This window comes from Pseudocercospora fijiensis (assembly GCF_000340215.1).
Source record: "Pseudocercospora fijiensis CIRAD86 unplaced genomic scaffold MYCFIscaffold_8, whole genome shotgun sequence".
Lineage (NCBI taxonomy): Eukaryota > Fungi > Ascomycota > Dothideomycetes > Mycosphaerellales > Mycosphaerellaceae > Pseudocercospora > Pseudocercospora fijiensis.
This window is the reverse complement of record NW_006921539.1, coordinates 2,758,353-2,778,424: the sequence shown is the minus strand read 5'-3', so window position 1 is coordinate 2,778,424 and position 20,072 is coordinate 2,758,353. Positions and strand designations below refer to the sequence as shown.

At 47.1% G+C, this 20,072-nt stretch overlaps 2 protein-coding genes across 2 annotated transcripts; one reads left to right on the top strand and one right to left on the bottom strand.

Annotated features, from left to right (window-relative positions):
* Positions 1-13,669: 13,669 nt before the first annotated feature.
* MYCFIDRAFT_156841 (uncharacterized protein) lies at positions 13,670-17,168 on the bottom strand. Its single transcript, XM_007932064.1, has 4 exons — positions 16,865-17,168; positions 15,339-16,794; positions 14,368-14,996; positions 13,670-14,308 (listed from the first exon to the last, which is right to left on the bottom strand). Exons 1-4 carry the CDS (start codon positions 17,072-17,074, stop codon positions 13,889-13,891), a joined length of 2,715 nt encoding a protein of 904 aa, XP_007930255.1. The 5' UTR covers positions 17,075-17,168; the 3' UTR covers positions 13,670-13,888.
* Positions 17,169-17,484: 316 nt separating this feature from the next.
* MYCFIDRAFT_23654 (uncharacterized protein) lies at positions 17,485-18,107 on the top strand (the record flags this gene model as incomplete). The annotated part of the gene is made up of 3 exons (XM_007931408.1): positions 17,485-17,547; positions 17,607-17,748; positions 17,893-18,107. Coding segments are annotated over 3 exons (420 nt in total), but the record flags the coding sequence as incomplete, so codon positions are not given.
* Positions 18,108-20,072: the final 1,965 nt, after the last annotated feature.

Genomic DNA, 20,072 nt, shown 5'->3' with positions numbered 1-20,072 from the left:
AGCTCTTATAGTAGCGGGAGACATCGGCCTATACGCCGTCCTACTAGTACTAACGACGAAGGATATCGAAGGTGCCCCCCGCCGCCCGGTAGCCGAGCTTATCGTAAACGGAACGAAGGATTTCTTATCGGGCTGCTAGATCGTTAATAATACGCTAGAGCGGTGTATTAACTATAGCCTATCGCTAAAGGATGCGATCCTTAATAAGGAATCTCCGAGAATAGCGAATAATACGACGGTATTAACTCTTTAACAGACCGGGAGCTCTCTTCGTATAGGTAAGGAAGTAGGCGATGTTATAGGAGTCGTCGGAGTAGACCCTATTAAGGATATTATCCCTACCTAGTTCGCCCGCCTTAGCATCGTCCTAGCCCTCGTCGTTAGTAGTAGGGTCTTCGTTAGGCTAGTTACTAGGTTAGTCGTCGGCAGTAGGCCTAGTAATTACTAGTATAGCATTAATACAGAAGGCAGTAAAGAAGGTGCGGTTAATAACCGCGTCGATATCCTCTTCTTCTATTATCTCGGCGATGTCCTCTTCTATAGTAGGCCTTCTAGAAAGGCTATCCGGTCTAGTATGCTTCTTGCTAGGAATATAGAAGACGTCGAAATCAAACAAATAGATCTAGGCAACCTACCGAGCTATCGCAGAGTTAGGCAGGTCGGAGGCTGCATAGTTAAGTTAATAGACTAGCGTCTAAGCGTCGACTTCTAAGCAAAAGAACACTCTAAAGAGCTAAGGTCGGAACTTCTTAAGAGCCTTATAGACACTAAGGCACTCTCGCTTGCTAGCATCGTATCGGGCCTCGATAGGTTTCTATAGACCGGACTCGTACCGGATAGGGTAACGTAAGGAGGGCTCCTTACGATTATACTATATTAGTATCTCGCCGTAGCCTTCCCCGCTCGAGTCGATAGCAATAATTAGCAGACCTACGCCTTCCGAGTAGTTAATAGAGGTAAGCGTAGGCGCGCTAACAAGTGCCTTAGTAACCTTGTCCTTAGCGGCTTAGTAAACGGAGGTCTATTCAAACTCTGTATCCTTCTTAAGCAAGGCGTATAGAGGCTTGCATACTAACGCAAAGTTTTCGACCTAGATGCGGAAGTAGGAGACTACTCTAAGCTAGATCCGGATATCTTTCTAGTAGGTAGGGTCGGGCTAGGATACAATCTTTAGGACCCGTGCATTGTTAGGATAGCGGCCGTTCTTATTAGTTACAAACCCGACAATGTTTATTCGTTTATATAGGAGCTAAAGCTTCTCCCTATACACCGTTAGGTTAGCTCGCTCTAGGTCGTAGAGGACACTATCGAGGTTCTAAATGTGTTCGAGAAAGAACCTACGGATACTAGGCTCTACTTCTTTATTGTCGTACCTAGTTTTAGGGCCCTTAATGCTAATGTCGTTAAGGAAAGGCATCGCTATATAGGAGATATAGGCCGCGAGGACTTGGTTTATAATACGAACGAACTAGGCTACGGAGTTAGTTACCCCTTATAGAAGGGTAGTTTGTCTATATAGCCTAAGAGGTGTCTCGAAACTAGTAAGGTCGCGGCTATTAGGATAGAGAGGGATCTAGTCGTAGCCCGAGAAAACATTAACTAGTAAGGCTATAACATAGTTAGCAAAAGCTTCCGAGAACCTATTAGTCTCCGGAGGGAGGTTAGCATCTCTAATCGTAACTACGTTAAACTTTTGTATAGTATTAATCAGACGGTACTTCTTTAGTTCCCTAAGAGCTGTCTTCTTCTAAACTAGGAAGTATAGGTTGCGATACGAGGCATAGGAAGGCTCTAAGGTGCTAGCCTTTACACGCTGCCGTATTATGTCCTTAACTACACCTCTTAGGCTTAGGTTTAGCTTAAACCCTAGGTAAGCCTAAGGCTTATACTCGATCGTTCGGATCCTCTATAGAGGGGCAACCTCCGGGTTAATCCTACCTAGATACGTAAAGTTATATGCTAATACGGCTTCGCGGTTGTATAGAAGCTCGTATAGCAAATCCAGTTCGAGATCCGAAAGCTCGATACTAGGTTTAATGTTCGCTAGTCTCTCCGGCGTTAGCCTCGATCCCCTAGGAATAGCGGAGAACTTTTTAGTAATATACCTCTAGTCGTATAGACTATCCCTAGGTATTAATATCGCTTCGCGGTTAAGGCACTTTTATCGCTAGTTAGGATTTCCGCTAGGATTAGACCTATCGGTTATATGTACGCTGCCTTTTACGGGCTTAATCTTGTTAGCTACCCTCTTATATAGGGTATATACACTAACCGCTCGTAATACCCGAGCTCTCTCTCTTTAACGTTAGGCCCGGAGATTAGCGTAATAGAATAGCGCGTAAACTTTATTAGAAGTCTCCTTAAGTCGGTAGGTATATAGCTAGTAATCCTAATTTATAATTCCGGCGAAAACGTTAGATTCCTAATAACACCCCCGGGGTAGCATTAGCTCGGCGTTCTAATTAGTTAGTTCGGATTCGGGTAGATCCGCTTCCGGCGGCGATGCCTGCGACAGCATTATTACCGAGATTCGTATACTAGGTGCTCGTTGTACTGTTATACTCGCTATCGCTTCGAGCATTCGTCTCCTTAGTATAGAGCCTAGAAACTAGCCTTGTCGTACGGAGCGGCGCACCTCTAGATATAACCTATTCAAGCTATATTAACTTATAGCGCAGATTGCCGGTCTTATAACCGCGCTATAGCGTTTCCCGAAGAGCGCTTAGAGGTAGCAAGGATATCCTCGTAGGACTTGTAGCTAGTGTTTCCGACATAACTAGTAAATACGACTCGGTTGCCCTTCTAGTTAGCGATAGTTCCTTCCTAGGAGCTATCGTCGTAGTTGCGCTAGACACCCCGGGTTATACGAGACTATAGTCGACCTAGAATAATTAGCGTGTTCGGATTAGCGGCAATCTAGAAGGTAAAGGAAAAGCATATACCGAAAGCGTCTACTATAACATTATAGTAGGCACCTACTAGCGCAACCTCCCTATTCACTCCCTATATACTAAGGGAAATATCTCTGTTTATTAGCAGTCGGAGCTGTTTAGCCTAGCGCTTACTTATAATAAGTGACTCTGAACTATTATTAAGCATTGCTAGCAACTACTAACTATAGCTTCCGATAGTAACTTAGATATAGATAGCGGGAACGACGGCAAAGGAACGGGTAACTACGGAAAGGTCTACATTATTAGGGATAGAGTAAAGTTCCTTAGGTCGAGGAGGTCCTACTCGATCGATTTATTAGCTAGTAAATCGGACAGTCTTAATAGAAACTAAAACCGAAGTAGGGTCGGCATTATTATTATCCCCTCGGCCTATCTCCTTAATCCCCTCTTCGTTAGCATTATCGATAGTCTCCTAGCTCTCGTAGGTTACTAATTCGCCTTCTACTAACTCCTAGGCCCCTGAAAATTTAGGAAGGAACTATAGGGAAGAGACGTCGATATAGTCCTCTCGCCCCTGTTTACGTCGGAGGGCTGCAAGGTCTTTTATAAAGATAGCATCGTTAGGAATCCGGCTCTAAAACAGGTTAGTAGGTAAACCGTATACTAGAAGCTCTCCTATAGACACGTTAGACTTAAGGTCTAGGAACTATAAAGCCTAGAAGAGAGCATTTGCCTTTGTGTCGTAAGAGTTAGTAGGCCTAGTACTATACTTCTTTATGTACCTATTAAAGCGAAAGCTCTTTAGGTCGGCTAACTTTCGTTTATAGGCCGGCGGGTTAGCTAGACCTAGGGTGCTACTAATGTCGGTAGCAACATCCTCTATGTCGACCTCTAGAGTCTCTAGGACGACTAGGCTTTCTATAGGTAGGGTACTAGGTACGGTGCTAGGTGTAGTGCTAGATCGGGCAGCACGGTCTATAGCTATCTAGAGAGTCTTAGTTTTTGCGGTTAACTCGCGCTATTGCTTAGCCTTATCGGCCGCCTTGTTCTTTAGTACCCTAGTAGGGGCTGCCGCACTAGGGCGAGTAGGGTTCTAAGGGTTCTTACCCTTACTTTAGGACTAGGTCTAAGACCGTATAGCAGCGTAGACATCTATACTGTTCTTAGTAACCGCGTAAACATTAGTAACTGCGTCCGGATCCTAAGACACAAAGTTGACTTTAATAGGCTTAGTAGTACTATTACTGCTCCGCTCCTTAACCTGTTTTGCCCTAACCTTCTAAGTTTCTCGTTTAGTAATAGCGGCGAGGGTACTATTCCTAGTATCCTTAAACTCGATCTTGCTACTATACTTCTTCTCTAGAAGACTCCTGAGTTAAGGCAGCTTCGGAGCTCTACGATCCTACTCGAAGTCAATCTTATCGCCGGTATCGGTATAGTAGAACCGACTATTTACTTATATAACGAGCTTCCTCTTAAGAAGCTCTTTCTAGACAGGGTAGTCTAATTAAACATATTTGAAACCGCCGCATATCTAGCACTTGCTATCTAAGTTAGAATAGATCTTTCGTATAGCGTAGACGTTAACTAAAGGGGCCTTAGGGTAGTTAGGATCGGAAATCTAGTAGACCGGTAGCACATCCTTTAGTATGCTAGCATTAATAACCTCCCTAACTCGCTATAGTGCTTTCGTATTAAGGTTAAGCTAGGCTAGGGATTTAGCTAAGTCCGCAACGTCCTAAGAATGCTTAGTAACGGTAGGAGTTACGGTACTAGGACTACTTTACGATTTAGGAAGAAACTTAGGCCCTCTAGTTCCCGAGGCATCGTTCCTTACCTAGGCTAGGTTATTCCGGTCCTCGCCGTAAATGAACTTCTTTGCATCGGCGGAGCTGTTAATGTCGTCCTTAATAGCCTCTAGGACCTCTTTGTACTTCCTAAAGGTCTTAGGATTGGCTTCGCTAAGCTTATAGCGACGGAAGACACGCTTAGCCGTAGACTACGGCAACCCTTTAAGGAGTAGCCTCGTTCTCTAAGAATTCTCGAGGTCCTGCTAGTCGATGCCGTCCGCTAACTTAACAAACTCGCGGACGTACTCCTTTAGGTCGTTATCTTCGGTACGCCTCTCTATATAGAGGTTCTTAAGCTACGTACGACTACCTTTAATGCGACGGCTGTCGCGATCCCGATACTCCCTTATAAAGGCCTACTTAAAGACCTCCTAGTCGGCATTAGACTTGTCGTCCTTTTCTAGGTAGCTAACTAGGGTTCTAAGGGTTCGGTAAAGCTTAGTAATAGTAGTCCTCGTAAGGGACCGGACCTTATACTAGTCCGACTCCTCTTCGAGTCCGTACTCGGCTAAGTTGTCCTTAAAGCGTTCTACGTGCGCCGTAGCGTTCCACCCTTCGAATAAAGGGTTCCTACTACTTCCTAGCTCTAGTAGGCGACGCCTATTCTAACGGAGAAGGTTAGTTTGCCCTTGAATCATCTTTATAACGACATTATAGAGGGCCTCGGGCGTAGAAGGCTCGATAGCCCCTAGTTCGACGGCGCTTATAACAACTAGTCGTCGCCTAATTTCTTCGTTAATAGGGTCCGGTAGGTTATTAGATTCCGAAGATTCCGCTAATTCGTAATGCTCGTTTTCGCTAGAGCTAGAGCTTATTCGATTGTCGTAAAGTAGTTAAAATGAAATGCTATAGGAAGGTGTTTTTAGTGTATATTATAGGTTTGGTTTGTTTCGATATTGCTATGCGAGAGAATAGTATACTAGGCTATTTTCTTCTAATGTTACCCCCGGGGTAGCATTAGAATTTAGCCTCCTAGGGGTCGCCTATATACCCCTAGGAGCTAAGTTTAGTATTAGACGAAAGCCGCTTAGAGGGAGAGACTGCAATCTCTATTTATACCTAGATCCTAGAAACTAGCTCGTATCTCCTTTAGCTAGGCGGGGGGGCGGGGACCTTCTTTTTCTAGTAAAAGGCTAAGTACTGTCCGAACGAGGCAGCGAATCCCGAAACAATCTACCCGGTTAATAGGGGAACTGTCTAGGCATCCGACCTATAATCTAGAAATTGCTATCGTATAGATAGTCTTAGCAAACTAAGCAAGGCCGATAGGTAATTAGTCTATCTCCTCCTTAGGCGGGCGGTAGCTTATCTCGAGCAAGCGGTACTAAATAGGTCTTCGACCCGGAGCCGAGTCCTTAGAAGCTAGCTATAGTTATAGACTAGGCCCTAAGCTATAACAGTCCTAAGGGTTTGCAGCTTTTCGGGGTTAAAGCGATGCCCTCGTTAAGAGGTTTCTCTGCTTGTCGTAACGGCCCCTTAAGATACTTCGGTATCGTCCGTATCGTAGGCTCTTATCGTGCCCTTGCTTTAGTTATAGCTATTCGTGCCTAGAGACCACCTTTAACATACCCGAACCTATTAGATATAAAGAGATGGCCCCACCTTCGGCTCTAATAAAGGACGGAAACTAACACCACTACTACCACTTATAGCAATAGTATAGGCTACCGAGGGTAATATAACCTATAGCAATATAGGCAGCTATATTTAGCAAGATAGGATAACGAGACTGTCGCTTAGGCTAATAACTAGAGCCCTGCAATATAGGCATTATAGAAGTGTAATATAAACAATGTGCTATACGAGGTTAATGATCTATCTATAATACAGAAGGAGGCCTCTTATGTAGGCTTAAAACTGGCCTATAGGTGTGGGGCCGGTTACTAGCTAATACTAATTAGCCGGATTCGACTTTACTCTGTATACTCTTAGTAGAGAGCGGAGATCTATCTAGCGGCAGAAACGTCTTTCGGTATATCGTTTCCTATAGTGCTTTCGGGATAGTATAGAGGCCGTAGGGCTTAATCGTTGTTATAAATAAGGGAGCGGTTCGTAGTATAGTTATCTCGTACTATATCTTTATACATTCTTATAACCTGCTCTAGCCTACGGCTATCCGATTAATATACGCTAGTATTACTAGCTTACTCCTCCTCTTCGGAAGGGGCGATAAACTATATCTTTGCCCCTATAAACTGCGCTAGGAGCCCTATATAGTATAGAAAGTCGGCTACTTAGATTGCGGTTTTCGGTATAGTAAGAAATTTATAAATAGGCGACGCCGTAGTATATATTACTACGCTGCCGAGGACCTCCTTCCGAAGCGGTTAGAGGTCCGGGCATTCGTATAGGATATAAGTAAGCGTCTCTAGTTCGCCGTCGTATAAATAGTAGATATTGTCCGTACGGACCTTTATTAATTTTAGGTAGGCGTTTAAGCCTATCCTACCCGTTCTTATCTAGTAAATAATAGATAAGACTCCCTTCGACATCTTCGGTATACTATATAGCTTCCGTAGAGTCTTAGCGAGTATCGGGGCTTCTTTTTCGTCGTATATCTCCTTATATTTACGCCCTACGTCGCTTACGGTATATCTCCCCGTCTACTACTCTTTAGCGTAAAACTTAAAGTGTCTGCGGTATACTAAGCATAGTAGGTATCTTACTCGGAGACTTTCTGCTTTAGGTCCTCGCTAGCGTATACTATTAACCGGCGGTTGCTATCCTAAAGCCTCTTTAGCTAGTCGATCGACTTACTCGTTACTAGGCACCCCTAGATGCCCTACTATCTAGCGTAGTTCGATCGGGATGCCTCGTCGGTTTAGGGTTTCGACTAGCTAGACAATCTCCTAGAGAATCTATTATCCTAACTAACCGAGTAGTCGTCGGTATAATAGGAGTGCTCCTTATAAGTCTACGAAGACAATAACCTTTATAGTCGAGCTAAAAAGTATCCGATAGTTACTACTAAGTGCCGTAGCCTTTTATAATACTAGGCGGATACCGAAGAGTTCCGCTACGTATACGTTACTCTCTATAAATAGTCCTATATAGCGTTTAGCATACTACTTATAGGAAGGTAGCGCTATAGCGGTGCCTACTTCGCCGTCGATAACGCTACTATTAGTATAGTAGACGAGGCGTTTAGGTTCTCGTCTCTTTATAATATTGTCGTAGTCTTTAACTATCGTTTCCTTGTCTACCGTAATAAAGATACTAGGTAGTATCTACTATAGTACTACGATAACCGGTTTTATCGGTTTAATCTTCCTTATAGCGTATTAGAAGTAGTTAAGCTACGTTTATACGAATTTACCGTAGCGTCGAAGCGGGCTCGGGTATCTAACGACGGTCGGTAGATTATCCTAGAGATCGGCTATCTTAGACTAGATTAGTAAGGCTCGTAACCGTACGAAGGTATTACTAACTAATCTAGCGATTGCCGTAGTAACTAGTTCGACGCCGGCCTCTACCTCTAGGATCTCCCTAGAAGTAGTACGTAAAGCGCCGGTAATTAGGCATAGCGCCCTCTTCTATAGAGCCTAGATCGCTATAGTTATTCGAGTTTATATAGCTTTCTCTCCTCGGACTAGCTTTAGCAGGTACTATACCGATACTATATAGAGGATCTTTAGTAGAACTACTACCCTATAGATCGTACGCATTTGTTCGAGTATTATCCCCTATATTAAGCCTACGATTAATCTAAGGGCGCCGACTATTGCTACCGACTAGCCGTAAACTCTCTTAAGGTACTATAGTCCCTTTAGCTCGGTATCGAGCTAGACGCCTAGGTAGCGTATATACTCTATCGCTTAGATACTATATTCCTCGCCGCTTAGAAGAGTAAGCCGGAGGGATAGGTTTCTTTCTTTAGGAGTTATTCGGCCCGCTATTCTTCTCCGATTAGGCGGGTAGAAGTAAATAATTTCGTACTTCTTCGGCGCGAATACCGAGGCGTGTTTCCGTACCTATTATTTAGCTTTTTCGTATAGTTCGGCTAGTGTCTCGTAGTTTAAGGCCGCTAATCCCTCTAAGACTACTATCGATATATCGTCGATATAACTAGTATTTAGATCGGCTCCCTTAATTTCTACTAGATCCGTATTATAGAAAAGGTATAGTATTAGGGAGAGTAGTAAGCCCTATAGTATGCCGGTGCTAACTTTATACTGCTTTAAGGTACCTTCCGCTATCTTTAGCGTCGTTATATAGTCGACTAGGTAGCTCTAAAGCTATCCGACTATCTCCGGCGGCAGTCGACGCTTTCTAAGGTTATAAAGTAGCCTCTAATAGCTAACGTTATTAAAGGCTCCTAAGACGTCTAAGAACAGAGCGCTAACGACTCGGTTCTAGTTCTACCCGGCGTAGATTGTCTCTAGTACTAGGTAGAGGGCGTACTTAGTTAAGTTTGCTTTTTAGCCGCTATAGTAAGTTGCCGGGAGTAGCTAATAGTGTTTAGCTATATAGGAGATCCGTTTAGCAAGCACGATATCTATTAGCTTACCGACTGTATTAAGGAGCGCTATCGGTCGGTACGACTTTAGCTCGCGGTACGTAGCTTTCCCTAGTTTCCGTAGTACTACCGTAGCCGATTCCTTAAAGGAGGCTAGGTAGTATTAGAGTGCTAGGGAGAGGTTAAACAATTTAGTAAAAATCGGCGCGAGTACGTCGATCGCTATCTTAAGGGCTCTATTATAGATCGTGTCTAGTCCTAGCGCTTTGTCTAGGCTAGTAAAGCGGATTACTTCCTTAACTTCGTGCTCTATAATTAGCGGCATCGTAACTAGTACTCCGTATATAGCGTTATCGATATTAGATTTATCCGCCGTCGGTAGTTCTAGAAAGAAGACCGACTAAAGTAAGTCTAATTTCTCTTTAGCGGTCTTTATCTCCTTCCTATAGCTGTCTATTAGCGTTAGCGTAAACGCCGGCATTATAACGTCTTTGTTCTTCGTCTATCGCCGGAGTACCTAGAGGTCCTTTATAGTCTTTACTTAAGAGACTCTCTACCGGTAGTCTTCCCTATTAGATAGGGATATTGCCTTATACCTAGCTTGTTTAGCTTACTAGTAGGCGATAAGGTCTTCCGCTCTTCCGGATGCTTACTATAAGCGTTTAGCCCTCTTCGTTGCTATTAGAGCTTCCCGGCACTCCTCGTTAAACCTAGGCCGAGACCGTAGGCTAACTCGTAGTAGCGGCGTACTCTCCGCGATCGCCTATATAATAGCTTCTACTATCTATATTGCTAGGTCGTCTAGACCCTACTATATGCCTATTCTAGTAGTATTCTTCGGTAGAAGTTCCTTAAGGCGTTTAAGGTATTTCGCTTCGTCTATCTTATAGTAGTAGTAGTTTTCTTGCTATAGTGCTTATAGTACAGCGCTTTTAACTTCTATAGCGATCGGTAGGTAGTCGGAGTGCTTGTCTAGCGTTATCTAGACCTAACATTCGATAAGCTACTCCTAAATCCGGTCTGTCGCCTATATAAGGTTAATCGTAGTGCCTCGTTAGTTCTCCTAATCGGGGACCCTCGTAATCGTGCCTAGTTCGAGGTATAGCAAGAGTCTAAAGCGTAATACGATTTCCTTCTAAACTATATTCGATACCGCGTAGCCGCTAAGGTCTAGTCTATCCTCCTAGTCGGTATCGTATAGGTTAAAATCGCCTATAACGATATAGTCGTTAGTTTCCTTCGCTACTAACGCCCTTATTAGCGTTAGTAGTATACTCTTCCGTAGGAGCCCCTAGAAGAGGTTATTATATAGTAGCTTTAGTAGTAGGTTGTAAACGTTATAGATAGTAATCGGGCTGCCCTAGTCTAGCGTAATAGTAAGCGAAGAGTTGTATCTCCTATAGTCCTAGAGCTCTAACTTCTCTTTCGGGATTTAGCGTAAGATAAGCTAACAAATCTTCGGTTTCTCTGCCTCTAGTAGGACGGTATAATATCTGTCCTTAAGAGGGTTATAGACCTAGCCGTTATATAGGTTAAGCTACGGCTCCTAGAATGCTATAATATTGTATTATAGCACTTTCGGGTCGCGGAGGAACTCCGCTATAACTCTATATAACCGCCGTATATTATACTATATAATCCGTAGGTATTCTAGGTCGTTACTTATATTAGGTATAAGTACCTAGTAGACTCTATATACGTTTGCACTACGAGGCTCTCGGCTTCTTGCTTAGGTCGTATATTACTATATATTTACCTAGCTTTCTTCGGCCGCTTCTACTTCCTAAGTTGCTAGAGATATTAGACTCTAAGCTATCTCTACCTATCGCTACGTCGATATCTTAATCGTCGCTTAGCTAGTACTACGTAAGCTTATCCTCCGCTACGTTCTCGGAAGAGGTATTTTCTTTGTCTGCCTCCGTAGTAGCCCGTCGGCTCGCCTTTAGTTTAGGCTATAGTCTAACTACCCTACCTAATCTAAAGTCGATCTAGCGTAATACTATCTACGGTGTTTTTCTTGCATTTGCGTTTCTTTCGACTAGAGGGCCTCTCGTAGTCGTAGAGGGCCCCTTCTTAGTCGATTTCTTATAAGGGCTGCCTAGTAACGAGCCTAGGCCTCTCTTCTTACGGTATTCGACTATTGTAAATCTGTTACCCTACTCTTCGCTTCTAGCGGCGGGCACTCTAGGAGGGACTACCGGTATCTCTATAGTAGGCGCTTCCGAAGGTAGTACGGTTTCGTTCTCGGTAGTGTTTATAGTCGTATTTAGAGGTTGCGGTTATACGTTCGCGAACTCTATACGTAGTATAACGATTTGCGGCGATCGGTAAGTCTTAGGGTTCGGAGTAGGCTCTACGTCGGGAGCCTCCTTAGACTAATTATTAGCCGCTTTATCGTTACCTTCCTTCGCTTTAGTAGGAGGGCGTATACCGGTAGCTCTACGGGAAGCGGGAGTCTTCTTCTACTTCTCGGCTATAGTAGTAGAGGTTTAATCGTCGATAGCTAACGGTTCTAGAGTAATATCCTTCGCTGTTTTAGATTTCTAGGTAGAACGGGTTACTTCTTACCTTTTCCTTTACCTAGGCAATACGTTGCATCTCTGCTTTACGCTACTAGTATTTAGAGGACTACGCGCTATACGGGCTATAGTATAGGGTGTATTTCCGCTTTCCCTCCGGTTATACCGCTAAACACTCTCGTTTAGAGTATAGCGGCGTTCTTAGATCCTATTCTATTGCCTTCTTACTATACTATCCGTAGGCGAATAGTTTGTAGTAGTAGCGTACGATGTAACTATATAATTTGCAAACCTAGCATTACGTAACTCGGCACTTGTAATCGTACTTAATTACTCTATAGCTACGTCCTTTCTAGACGAGTCTACCGGCCGCTAGCGTAGCGTTTGCTCCTTCTATAGTAGAGAACTTAACAACTAGCGATCCCGTAGTCTTTTATTTCTACGGGACTATAAGCTATCTAATCTAGGTAACGTCGGTACCTACGATATTAAAGTTGCTAATTCGAAGTTATCGTTTCTCTATATCTAATCCGATCCCTCGTTTAGATCCCTTTAGTATCTAGTTAGCTATTCGAACTGCCTATATTATAACTCTATATTCCGGCTAGATTACGGTCGCTTTCTCGCCTAAGTAGCCTTACTACTTTGCCGCGAGCTTCGTAAGGCGCTTAGCGACGGAGCCGCTTACTACTATAAGTACTATATCTCCGCTCTTAAGGATCTTCGCGCTATTAATCTATTTATACTTGCCCGACGCGATAGTTAGTGCGCCGTTCGTAACCTTTCCTAATTAGGATAGCGTATTATTAATAGTATCGACTATACTAAGTTCTAGAGTCGACTATTTACGTAGCGCCGCGGCTTCCTAGGGGTCCCCTATTTTGATTTTAATCTCGTATAGCTCTTGTCGGTCGATTCGAGCTACTCTTGTTCTATTTCGGGCCTAGATAGAGGCTAGTAGCGGGATAGAGGGAGGGGGGTAGGTAGAGGCGGCGGCGGCGGCGGCGTAGGACTATATTCGGGGGCCCGCGGAAGCGGCTCCTAGTTTCGTTCTTATCTTAGAGACTATAAGATAGGTTTGTTTAGTAGATATAGCGATATCGCTAATACTTTTAAATAGATTTTCGAATTTTTCCTTCTATATACGTAACGCGTCGATATAGGCCTTAATAGACTCTAAGAACTACTAAAAGATCTGCTATAGGATAGCCTTAGGGGATTAGCCGGATATCGCGTAAGACTATAGCGATTTAAGCTCTATAAGGAGATAGGTAGCGTATACTAATACGTATTAGGACGTTTTGCCGATTATAGGCTATTTACTCGATTTTAGCGGTATCGCGCGCGATAGCGTAGTAGCGCGTATGCTAAATAACTAAATAGACTATAGCGGATACGATAGACAATGTTTTGAAAGTGTATAGGTAACTTCGTACTTAATGTTGTGTTTTTTTAGTCGCGCACAAGCATTGCAACTTTTGTTAGCTCATCTAAGACAATCAATCTCTCAAGACCGTGTAAGGCTGAATTTAAGAGCCTTCCAAGCTTCCTCCCTTCTTAGTCCACCATACATACCACAAGAAGGCCCCCACAAGAATCATGCAACGACCACTGACTGCATGCCGGTGCCTCGTCTATCAGCATCATCAATTCACCACTATGTAATTCATTACCTACCGACTTGGCACACTTGAGCGACAACTTCATGCATTCGGCCACAACAACTGACCTATTGTAAACAGGAAGGAGCTTTGCCAGGCCTGAAGTACACGGAGAACCTTCAAAGAAAGAACGCAAAAAATTTTTGAACTGTGATGCATGCCCTCGTGCAAGATTCGAGAGCTAGCTAGCAACCAAAGAGAGACTGGCGCCATCTTTCCACACACACACACACACACACACACACACACACACACACACACACACACACACACACACACAAAGCCAAAACAGAAAGAACAGAACAGCAGTCGAAATTGCAAGAGAACCACCGGTTCATCCATGTATACCATCAACTCTGTACGAAAGATACTCAAATCCAATCCATTCCAACAACATGCTCGCCCGCCAAGCCGAAATAACAGCATTTATCCAAAGACCAGGACACGCTTCCTTCCATGCAAGACAAAAACAAATTTCCCGGCCGTCACACATCACTCAACACGACGATTAAGCATTCAAAAGTGGTGGCCTGACATCATCACCACCATAACGACCAACAGTGACACGATCAACTTTCCTGGCGCCGTCTTTCACAGTCAGACCTTCCCAATAAAGCTTGTCTCCAGTGGCGTCATCTTCATCTAGTCGACCCAAGCCGCCATTCGCAACCCATTGCGATACGGCATCTTGTACGAACGCGAGTTTGTCGGCTAGTTGGTTGGCTTTGACGATGCGTTGTCGTACGCGACCGCCCTCGAAAAGGAGGGCATGGATGCTGTCGGCCAGGACTTGGCGCTGATTGATCTGTGCTGGCAGAAGCTCGCCGTTTTGTGAGAGGTGCGAGACCGCATCAGTGCTGAGGACAGTAGCTGACACACTCCGGCCGTCTGCGGAGATGACGAGCTTGGTGTGGTCGGGGAAGTGGATCTGGAGGGAATCGTTAGCAAGAACACGTGGAGTGATGGCGACTAACAAGATATGCTCACCTGCAAGCAACCATCGGCAAAAGCCCAGACGCCAACATTACCGATCCTCTGGTAAAACCGAACAAAGTTGCCATCGTGGTTCTTACCCACATCTTCTTCCTGTCCGTCCAGCGATTGGCACATGTATCGGCCAAACTTCACCCAGAGCACACTCAGTGTCCGTCTGCGTTCAGCTTCGACTGCGAGAGGTCCTTCCTTGACGCTGCCAAGGCCCTTGTATACTTTCCGCTTGATACCTTCCAGGTCTCCATCTTCGAAGACTTCAAGTGGGACTTGTTCGATGCCGGCAAAGTCCTTGTTCTTGCCAACTTTCTGCAACCACCGCTGGCCATTTCGGACGATGACATGAGTTACTGGTGTAGGTGTCTGCTTTGGCTTGGCTGTGGCATTGATTATGCACCCAACAGTGCCATCGGAGAGGACGTATCCTACGCCATGCTTGCGGCTGTAGTCGACCCAGCGGGACACGAATGGCAGATTGGCAGACTCATCAGGCATGTTCGATCGAAGACTAGATGTTGTCTTCGCTGAAGCAGATTTTTGTAGTGCCGTCGCGAGATTATTTCGGAATACGGAGAGTTTCTCGAGCACCGTAGCAGGATCTGTGCCAGGTACAGCTGGATTGGTCTCTCGGCTAATCTCCTTGTTGACTTGTGGTAGACGTTTGGTGGCCATTTGCGGAGGTCGAGGTAGTCTCAGAGCTGGCGCGTCAGAGGGCCCCTTAAGCTCATCTCTGTTGTCCAATTCTGGATCCGACAGAATCTCGATGACATTATCAGTCGGGATCTTCTTTCGATATCGATGCGGCTCGGCCTGTTTCATCTCGTCAAGCGTCGCCATCGGTCCTTGCTCCACAGGAGGGGAGATATTGCGCGAGGCATTGCGCGGTCTGGACACCTTTGCTGCTGTGGGCTGGGTTGGTAATTGCTGCTCCACTGGAGAAGTTGGTCGCTCTTTAATGGTCCTCGTACCTCGAGGTCTTCTGGCCAAGCTAGCATCTGCACTACGTTTGACTGAGTTCGTCCTTGATGGCTTCTCTAATGGATCTGCGCTCTGCTCCGTCTTCGCTGTCTGGTATGATGCTGCTGTTGAGGAGGCATTCTTGTTCTCCCTAGTGGTGCTTCCCAGCGTCACTGTAGAGGGTGCACTCGCAGCCGAAGACGGTGCAGGTCTCACGCGCGATACCTTCAAAGTAGCGGCTGAGGAAGGTCCGGACGACGATGAGTCTGACTGTATCCGGACCGACTCATTCGACTTCGCGACGGTCTCTTCACTGATAGTTCTTGCTGGTCGTCTTACAGTTCCACTTCTTGACGTCGCTGCTCTCGATGGTGCTCTCGGGGGTGGCATTAATGCAGCATCTCTTTTCGCCTTCTCAGAGTCGGCCGCTCGAGGTCTGGTTGATGCAACTTCATTCAGCGCAATCTCTTTCAACTCACGACTTGCTGCCTCAACAGAGGCCGTTGAGTTGTCCGGAGTGGATCGGGCAGCGTCGAAGTCGCTAATCATGGAGGAATAAACCACGTCCTTGGGTATGGGCATCTGAGGCTGGCGCCCAAGCTGCGTCTCACGTTCCATGTCATGGACAATGCTTCGCACTTTGCGTCCGCCATTCAATGGGAAAGCCTTCCCAGGCTCGTACTCGCCCACGCCAGATAATTTGCACAAGTCAAACCAGGTTTCGCTGTAGCCACGCCGAATAGTATCCGAACTGGGCATGGAGACGTCCCATTGTGGAGCGAGCGTTCGTGCTGTTGTGGGTATTTCGGCTGGAACATAGGCAATCTTGAAGAATGCATGGCTGACGATCTCATCTGGAGAGGGTCGCTGCTCTTCCGATACCAGGATTCGTGACACCAAATCTCGCAGATCAGTGCTCTGGTTGTTCGTAGCACTCAGCTCCGGCCACGTGTATGTTCCAGACTTGAGTTTCTTGTAGATCTCTTCCTTCGTACTGGCATGGAATGGAGCCTTGCCGACTGCGAGCGTGTACGCAATCACGCCGATAGCCCATAGGTCCACTTTTTCATCATGTCCTTTGCCCTTCTCCAGAATCTCAGGTGCAAGATAGTTTGGTGTGCCGCACATGGTCGTCCTCCGTCTCACTTCCATATCCCTTTCGGTCACCAGCAGCGCTGCCAAGCCAAAGTCACCGACTTTGACATTCATATGCTCATCCAGGAAGAGATTGCCAGTTTTGAGATCGCGATGCACAATGTGCCGGTGATGCAAGTATTTCACCGCTCCGCACACCTGGATTACCAGTCTGCGGATTTCAGGCAGGGACAAGTTCTTCCGCTTCTTGAGCATATCGGCCAACGATCCGTTCGGACACAGCTCGAGGACGACATATGTGCTGGTCTGGAAGGAAAAGGCTCGGTAGAAGGTGACGATGTTGGGATGCGAGAGCTTGCTGTGTATTTGCAGCTCTGTCACGAACTGTCACAATGTCAATGAAGCTCTACGCCAGAACCGACGCATCATGTGCGGTGTTTACCTTTTGTGCCAACTTCGCCGGTTCCATCTTGGTCTTGACAATCTTCAAGGCGACGATGTGACCCGTCGGCTTCGCGCCATCGAGCCGTTCGGCCTTGTGACATATCGCAAAGCCGCCTTTTCCCAAAGCAATACTCGTAGCATAGTTGATACCGCTGGGCTCGGTGACGACGGGCGGCGGAGGATCGGCGTGGACGGAGGAGGACGACATGGTGAGGAAATGTCGCTGGGTGTTATGATGGCCTCCTGCTGGCGGACATTCGCGATGAACTTGCTGCAGCGGAAGATTATGGGAACTACTCTCGATGTCCCGCGACTCTGCTGCGAAGTATCGATAACTATGCTGCTCCGCCTCGCCCACGCCAGATGTGTTCAAAGTCAAACATGGTCGCCCAGCAACGACGCGTGGGGCAACTTCACCCGACGCCGCGCGAATACCCGCAGAGCCGCAATCGCAAGGCAAGACAAGCTTTGAGAAGTGGACGTGGACGTCGCATGTGAAAGTGAAGCTTGGAATCAATGCAGCTTGTTGTAAAGATGTATATGACTGAGGGATGGATTGAGAGCGCATAATGATGGTCGGGCAGCTGGGTCGCTGTCTTGACCTCCATATTCTACAGAATGTCTTCTCTCACGCTGAAACTGGTGTCTCTGGCCGTCAGAACCGCGGCGAAGCCCATCGGTGTAAGCTTACCATGTCGACACATTGAGACGAAGCGTGGTGCTGATGGATGGGCCTGTAGAATTACATCAAGAGGCAAGCGAAAGAACATGAGGGCTTTCGTCGCTTTGCTGTCGGCGCCGCACAAGGTGTACATCGCTTGGACATGCGCATGCGACTCGGCCTCCTTCACGACCCAGAAGCACAGCAGCGGATGCACGAGCGTGAGAAGCGGGCTGCGGAAGAGAAGAAGCGGAGAGAGGAGATGCCGACCGTCAGAAGCGAGGAGGAACAGGCCAAGCACGACGAGCAGAAATGTCAAGAGGCGGCCGATGAAGCTGCAGGCAAAAAGAGGACGGAGGAGAAAGCACACAAGCCAAAGATTCGTCCCCTGACCGAAGCCAGAGCCATTGAGCTTGGAGCGAACTTCTTTTCCGAGGCATTCATCTTCGGGGTAGCGGTTGGTCTACTGCTCTTCGAGAATTGGAGAAGCCGGAGTAAGGCTTCAGCACGGAGAGATGAAGTGTCTGAGAGGCTGGAACAGCTGGAGGCTGAAGTCGAAAGCTTACGAGCCACGCTTGATCCCGACCTGGAGACACTGCACGATGTTGGTGAGAGGCTGAAGGAGGCCAGGCGGCGGAGACAAAGCTGGAGTGCGTGGGTTGCGAGTGGCTTTGGCTTGGTCGGACGGTCGCCTGAAGGCACTGCAGTCAAAGAGGAGGAGGAGGAGAAGAGGTCGGCGAAAGAAGAGGGGCACAATGCCCATGACTCCACGAAAGTCAAGGTGCAGGGAGAAGAGGGAAAGAGAAAGAGGAGGGATGTTGCAGACCAGTCAAAGCAGGAAGGCGCGAAGAAGGAATCGCACGATGCCAAGGCTCCGAATGTCAATGCCGTAGCGAATGCCGTAGCGGCGGGCACGAAAGGACGGTAATGGACAGGCAGTCTTGTATATATTGAGGCCTCTCGCTGCCCGCTGGAGGTAGACACACTGACGGCGTCGACACTTCACCGCAAGCACACGTGACCTGATGTCGGCCGCCATGTTCTGCCACACGCTGCGACGCCGGCCATCCTTCGAGCCAATCCTCAACACCCTGCGCGACGATCCCACGTGGAGCTTCTTGGGTATCTTGCGTGCACATCCGATGGCCTTCGCTTCTTTCCTGCCTCCCACTGACAACTCTCCAGAATCACACCTCGACACGCACGATCTCACCCTCCCGCTTGCTCCTGGCCTTGCTCCTGCAACGGGCACCACGCCATCGACACGCAGCCTGCGCGTGCTGTTGCTGTCGCCCTCCTCAGTCTCGCACACGCTCCACGTCGAAGCGACCCTCGAACGCATCCAACGCTTCTCTTCTGCCACCGCCGAGCCGAATGTGCTCGTGTTCTTGCTCCAGCCTGCTCACACACGGCCGCGCCGTTCCGAAGGCGAGAAAAATGGCTCCCAAGAGCACGACAGCGAAGGCCTTCGAGCGTACAGCACCCTCCACGCGGCGCTGCTTGAACACGCCTTTCCGACACTCCCCATCCTGCTTCTCCCACACCTCAGCGGCTTGCCAGATCTACTGAAGCAGCACACCGCAGCTCTCGAACAATCACTACGCCAACCTCCGCACGACCACAATGCCACCTATCATCTTCTTGCACTCTGCGCCAGCGCCATGGGCAATCTTGAAGCAGTCAACTACCTTCACGACACCTTCACCAGCATTCCTCACATTGCTGAGACATGTGCCAACACCACCACTCTCAACTCCAGCTCGCCGACAAATATCGCTGCCTTCGCCCAGCAAGTCTTGACTGAGCCAGATCTGTTCGACGATGATCCGGTGCAGATCGATTTGCATCTCGATACGCCCGAGCAAAGAATGGTGGCAATCAAGAATCTAGCGGGAGAAGACCAGGCCGCTGCTTTATTCGCTTTCTGGAAGGCAGAGTGGTTGATCGACGATTAGAAGACCAATCGCGACTGCCGTGTAAGCATCACCGCCATGTGAGATCCGGATTGCGCAACAGGAAATAGCACAAATCATCCATCTTCTGGAACGCTCCGCCAAACTTCAACTACCGCATGTGATCATGAATAGCATTCTCGACATCATCATTACCATACTCATCTTCCCATTCTGCGGCGTAACATATAACGACCTTCGCGGCAGAACCTTTGATACTGCACGTCCGACGCCCAAGCGCGAAGGCCACTGCCCGAGATGTGGGACTGAGACAAAGACAAAGATCACATCAAGGAGAGAAGCACGTAATGATCATGATTGTATCTCGGTTGACTAGGCGGGAAGCATGCAGTGTCTCTCTGGAGGCCTCAATGCCCCAATGAACTACGCTGGTCGGCCATCGAGATCTCAGATATGCTTTCGAGCAAACATTCGTCCTGCTAACAAAATGACGCTGCACCTTGAACGCTCCAAGCTAGTCTGACAATCCTGCCTTGTTCCGTGATTCTCAATGCACGACCACCCGGGCGTACCACCGCGAAGGCCTAAAGAAGCTGTAGTAGGTCGTCAATGTGTCTCAGTGCATTCACCAG

Coding starts and splice junctions, on each gene's coding strand:
- MYCFIDRAFT_156841 (XM_007932064.1), bottom strand. CDS start 17,074: ATGTCGTCCTCCTCCGTCCACGCCGATCCTCCGCCGCCCGTCGTCACC. Junction 16,795..16,864: donor CGGCGAAGTTGGCACAAAAG/GTAAACACCGCA, acceptor TTCGTGACAGAG/CTGCAAATACACAGCAAGCT. Junction 14,997..15,338: donor CTTGGCCAGAAGACCTCGAG/GTACGAGGACCA, acceptor AGATTAGCCGAG/AGACCAATCCAGCTGTACCT.